The sequence below is a fragment of the Gobius niger genome (assembly GCF_951799975.1).
Source record: "Gobius niger genome assembly, contig: SCAFFOLD_32, whole genome shotgun sequence".
NCBI classification, from domain to species: Eukaryota; Metazoa; Chordata; class Actinopteri; order Gobiiformes; family Gobiidae; genus Gobius; species Gobius niger.
The window spans coordinates 337,501-342,500 of record NW_027639254.1 but is presented as its reverse complement, the minus strand read 5'-3'; the positions used below and the strand labels follow the sequence as shown (position 1 = coordinate 342,500).

Here is a 5,000-nt window from a genome sequence, read left to right as displayed (position 1 = left end):
ACATGAAACAAGAATTACATTAAGAAAATTACATATTTGTATTTGCTAAAAGACAGAAAAATGAGAGAGAGTTTTTTAGAAATGTCTAAAGTTCACACACACGTCATTAATATGAAACTGTATATTTTGGATTTCCTTCCACAAACTTCTCACAACAGTTGGTGAGTTTTGGTCCATTTCTCCAAACAGAACATGTGTAACTGAGACACATGTGTAGCCGCCTTGTGTGCCTATGCCTTTTCAGCTCTGATACATTTAACCTGGCCTGAGGTCCGGACTTTTTATCAGTTTTTCTTTGGGGCGTGTCCAGGTCACAGATAACGCTCTGATAAAACAAGACAATCATTACCAAAGACTCCGTCACAGCGTCTTCAGTGAGGAGAAACCCCAGTCCAGTCGATGATCCCTGCACCACACTCGTCACCTATTACTCTTTACTTTTCCCACACTCGTCACATATTACTCTTTATTTTTCCCACACTCGTCACATATTACTCTTTATTTTCCCCACACTCGTCACTTATTACTCTTTACTTTTCCCACACTCGTCACATATTACTCTTTACTTTTCCCACACTCGTCACATATTACTCTTTACTTTTCCCACACTCGTCACATTACTCTACTTTTCCCACACTCGTCACATATTACTCTTTGACTTTCCCACACTCGTCACTTATTACTCTTTACTTTTCCCACACTCGTCACTTATTACTCTTTATTTTTCCCACACTCGTCACTTATTACTCTTTTTTTCCCCACACTCGTCACATATTACTCTTTATTTTCCCCACACTCGTCACATATTACTCTTTGACTTTCCCACACTCGTCACTTATTACTCTTTACTTTTCCCACACTCGTCACTTATTACTCTTTATTTTTCCCACACTCGTCACTTATTACTCTTTTTTCCCCACACTCGTCACATATTACTCTTTATTTTCCCCACACTCGTCACATATTACTCTTTGACTTTCCCACACTCGTCACTTATTACTCTTTACTTTTCCCACACTCGTCACATATTACTCTTTACTTTTCCCACACTCATCACATATTACTCTTTGACTTTTCCCACACTCGTCACATATTACTCTTTGACTTTTACCACACTCGTCACTTATTACTCTGTATTTTTCCCACACTCGTCACATATTACTCTTTACTTCTCCCACACTCGTCACATATTACTCTTTACTTTTCCCACACTCGTCACACATTACTCTGTCCCTTCACATTTGACAGGGACTGCAGTGACTCACCCAGAGGGACCCCCACGGTGAGCGCGGCCCCCAGCAGGGCCCCGGCCGAGGAGCCGTAGACCCGCGGGGCCCGGTGCAGCAGCTCTGGGCGGAGCTGCTGGAGACAGGCCACGCCCCCGAGGAGATACACCCCCATGAACCCACAGCCCGCGAACGACAGCGACCAGCCCCGGTCCCGGTCTGAGTCCGAGTCTAAAGCCCGGTCCAGGTCCAGGTCCTGGTCCAGGTCCGGGTCCGACACTGCAAAAAAGTTTTGGATTATTTCACTTGTTCTGAGATGTTTCTGATTTTAAAGCATTTAAAATCGGCGGCACGGTAGCATAGTGGTTAGTGCTCTCGCTTCACAGCTAGAAGGTCCGGGTTCGATTCCCACCTGCACGGGGCCTTTCTGTGTGGAGTTTGCATGTTCTCCCCGTGTCTGTGTAGGTTTCCTCCAGGTACTCCGGTTTCCCCTACCACTAAAAACATGCACAATAGGCCAGGATGAGTGAGTGAATGTATGGTGGTGTCAGAGGGTCCGTTGGCGCAGACGTGTGTAGTCGTGAAAGCGCCTCTGACAGTCTCCCCCAGGGGGCGCTGAAGCTACAAACGTAGTTTACACCACAGAGTGTGGAGTGAATGTACAATTGTCTCATGTAAAGCGCTTTGTGACTATATGTCTGTGAAAAGCGCTGTATAAATAAAGATCTTCTTCTTCTTCTTATGCAATTTACATAATTTATGCAAATTAACCCATTCATGTATTTTACCACTTTATGCAGTTTATCCACCTTATTCCGGAGGCTCGCGTGGGCGCCGCCATGAATTGTTCCCGCCCCTTTTCTCCTATGTGTTAACATGGGGCTGGAGAAGTCCACATAAAATCAGTCACTACACGAAAACAAAGTCGTTTTCAGGCCGACACAGAAACGCTGCAGAGTCGACATGTCGGTGCAAATGAACATCGGACATTTTACACAAATCAATCGACTAAACATCAGGTTTGAGCGGAGAATATTTTCCCTCATTCTCCGTTAAAATGAAAGGGCTTCGCGCTCGACCGGAAGTGTCTGGACAACGAGGAGCCGAGACAACGCAAAAAGTGGCAAAAGTGGGCGGAATAAGGTGAATAAAGTTTATGCAACATGACATTTTATGCATTTTACCAGTTTATGCAAATTAAGCACTTTATGCAATTTGAACAGTTTATGCCATTTCTGCATTCGCTTCCCGCAATTCCGCAGTCAATCGCAATGGCGCATTTCTAGTTTAAAGCGAAATCTCGTAACTGTTCTGAAATCAAACTGCAAAGAAAACGTGATCAGATCAGGAGAGTGAGAGTCATTGTGATATTTACTTTCTGTAGTGAAGGCCAGGTCCAGGTCCGGGTCCAGGTCCAGGTCCAGGTCCAGGTCCGGGTCCAGGTCCAGGTCCAGGTCCAGGTCCAGGTCCAGGTCCAGGTCCAGGTCCAGGTCTGGGTCCAGGTCCGGGTGTCCGGGTCCGGGTCTAGAGCCTGGTCTGGGCTCAGCGTTCTCAAAGTGAGACTCAGGGCTGTTATGGCTCGTGGGACCAAAGGTGAGCCGCGCTGTGATTGGTCGGAGCTGTCAGGTGATAGAGCAGCTGCAGGTATGCACCTTTACATCTGCATTGTTTTTTAGAGTGTAATTATTTTTACTATTATTATTATTTCTTTACTATTATTATTATTTATTTATTTTTATTATTATTATTTATTTATTATTTTTTATTATTATTTTTTTCTATTTGTTTATTCTTTTTTAATTATTCTTTTGTTTTATTCTTTTTTTATTGTTTAAATTATTATTTAATTTATTATTTTTTTTATCTTTCTTTTATTCTATTTTTATTCCATTTCTTCATTCTTTTTATTTTTCATTTTTTAATTATTTATTATTATTTAGTTATTTTATTATTTTTATATTTTTTATGTTTTTATAATCATTTTCTGAAACAGCCTAAAAAGTGTCGCCTGATTTGTCAATAAAAAAAAAACCCGCCTGAAAAAAGTGACGTCATCGCGGTGACAACACAAGACAAAAGAGCCGCTCAGATCAGTAGGTCTTAGCTTTCAAATGAGGCGTCACTCTGGCCTGTAGGCTGTGACCTCCTGCCTTCAAACCTTTAGATTTGGGTAAAGCTGTAGAAAACGCGCTGGGTTAAGGCGGGGGGGGGGCGGGGGGGGTGTGGCGCCCTCTGCTGCTACAGAGACTGAACCGAGCGTTTCCTCCAGCTTTACCCAAATCTAAAAGCTTCATCCTTGTTGCTCTTTTGATGAACGGGAGAGGAGGGGCTGGTTCAGGCGGGGTCAAAGGTCAAGATGAGCCTTTAATGATGAAGGTGACCCCGGTTTATATTGTTTTTGTGACGTAATCCAGACTTTATCAGAGGGTCTGGTCAGTGATCTGGTCATTGATCTGGTCATTGATCTGGTCAGTGACCTGGTCATTGATCTGGTCATTGATCTGGTCAGTGACCTGGTCATTGATCTGGTCATTGATCTGGTCAGTGACCTGGTCTGTGATCTGGTCAGTGACCTGGTCTGTGATCTGGTCATTGGTCTGGTCAGTGATCTGGTCATTGATCTGGTCATTGATCTGGTCAGTGACCTGGTCTGTGATCTGGTCAGTGACCTGGTCTGTGATCTGGTCAGTGATCTGGTCATTGGTCTGGTCATTGATCTGGTCATTGGTCTGGTCAGTGATCTGGTCATTGATCTGGTCAGTGATCAGGTCATTGATCTGGTCTGTGATCTGGTCATTGATCTGGTCTGTGATCTGGTCAGTGATCTGGTCAGTGATCTGGTCATTGATCTGGTCATTGATCTGGTCATTGGTCTGGTCATTGGTCTGGTCTGTGATCTGGTCAGTGGTCTGGTCAGTGATCTGGTCATTGATCTGGTCATTGATCTGGTCATTGATCTGGTCTGTGATCTGGTCAGTGGTCTGGTCTGTGATCTGGTCAGTGATCTGGTCAGTGATCTGGTCATTGATCTGGTCATTGATCTGGTCATTGATCTGGTCTGTGATCTGGTCAGTGATCAGGTCATTGATCTGGTCATTGATCTGGTCATTGATCTGGTCATTGGTCTGGTCATCATTGATCAGGTCATTGATCTGGTCAGTGATCTGGTCAGTGATCTGGTCATTGGTCTGGTCATCATTGATCAGGTCATTGATCTGGTCAGTGATCTGGTCATTGATCTGGTCATTGATCTGGTCATTGGTCTGGTCATCATTGATCAGGTCATTGATCTGGTCAGTGATCTGGTCATTGATCTGGTCATTGATCTGGTCATTGATCTGGTCATTGATCTGGTCATTGATCTGGTCAGTGATCTGGTCATTGATCTGGTCAGTGATCTGGTCATTGATCTGGTCATTGATCAGGTCAGTGATCTGGTCATCATTGATCTGGTCAGTGATCTGGTCATTGATCAGGTCAGTGATCTGGTCATTGATCAGGTCAGTGATCTGGTCATTGATCTGGTCAGTGATCTGGTCAGTGATCTGGTCAGTGATCTGGTCAGTGATCTGGTCATTGATCTGGTCAGTGATCTGGTCATTGATCTGGTCATCATTGATCTGGTCAGTGATCTGGTCATTGATCTGGTCAGTGATCTGGTCAGTGATCTGGTCAGTGATCTGGTCAGTGATCTGGTCATTGATCTGGTCATTGATCTGGTCATTGATCTGGTCAGTGATCTGGTCAGTGATCAGGTCAGTGATCTGGTCATTG

General features: G+C 44.2%; 1 protein-coding gene across 1 annotated transcript in view; it reads right to left on the bottom strand.

Moving 5' to 3' along the window:
* Nucleotides 1-2,191, bottom strand: part of LOC306982688 (patatin-like phospholipase domain-containing protein 2) — a gene marked incomplete at both ends in the record, with an annotated part of 19,371 nt that extends 17,180 nt beyond the window's left edge. Inside the window, 2 exons of the mRNA XM_079583154.1 lie at nt 1,266-1,505; nt 2,176-2,191. Coding sequence (XP_079439280.1) covers nt 1,266-1,505; nt 2,176-2,191 — 256 coding nt within the window. The remainder of the gene's footprint in view (nt 1-1,265; nt 1,506-2,175) is intronic.
* Nucleotides 2,192-5,000: the final 2,809 nt, after the last annotated feature.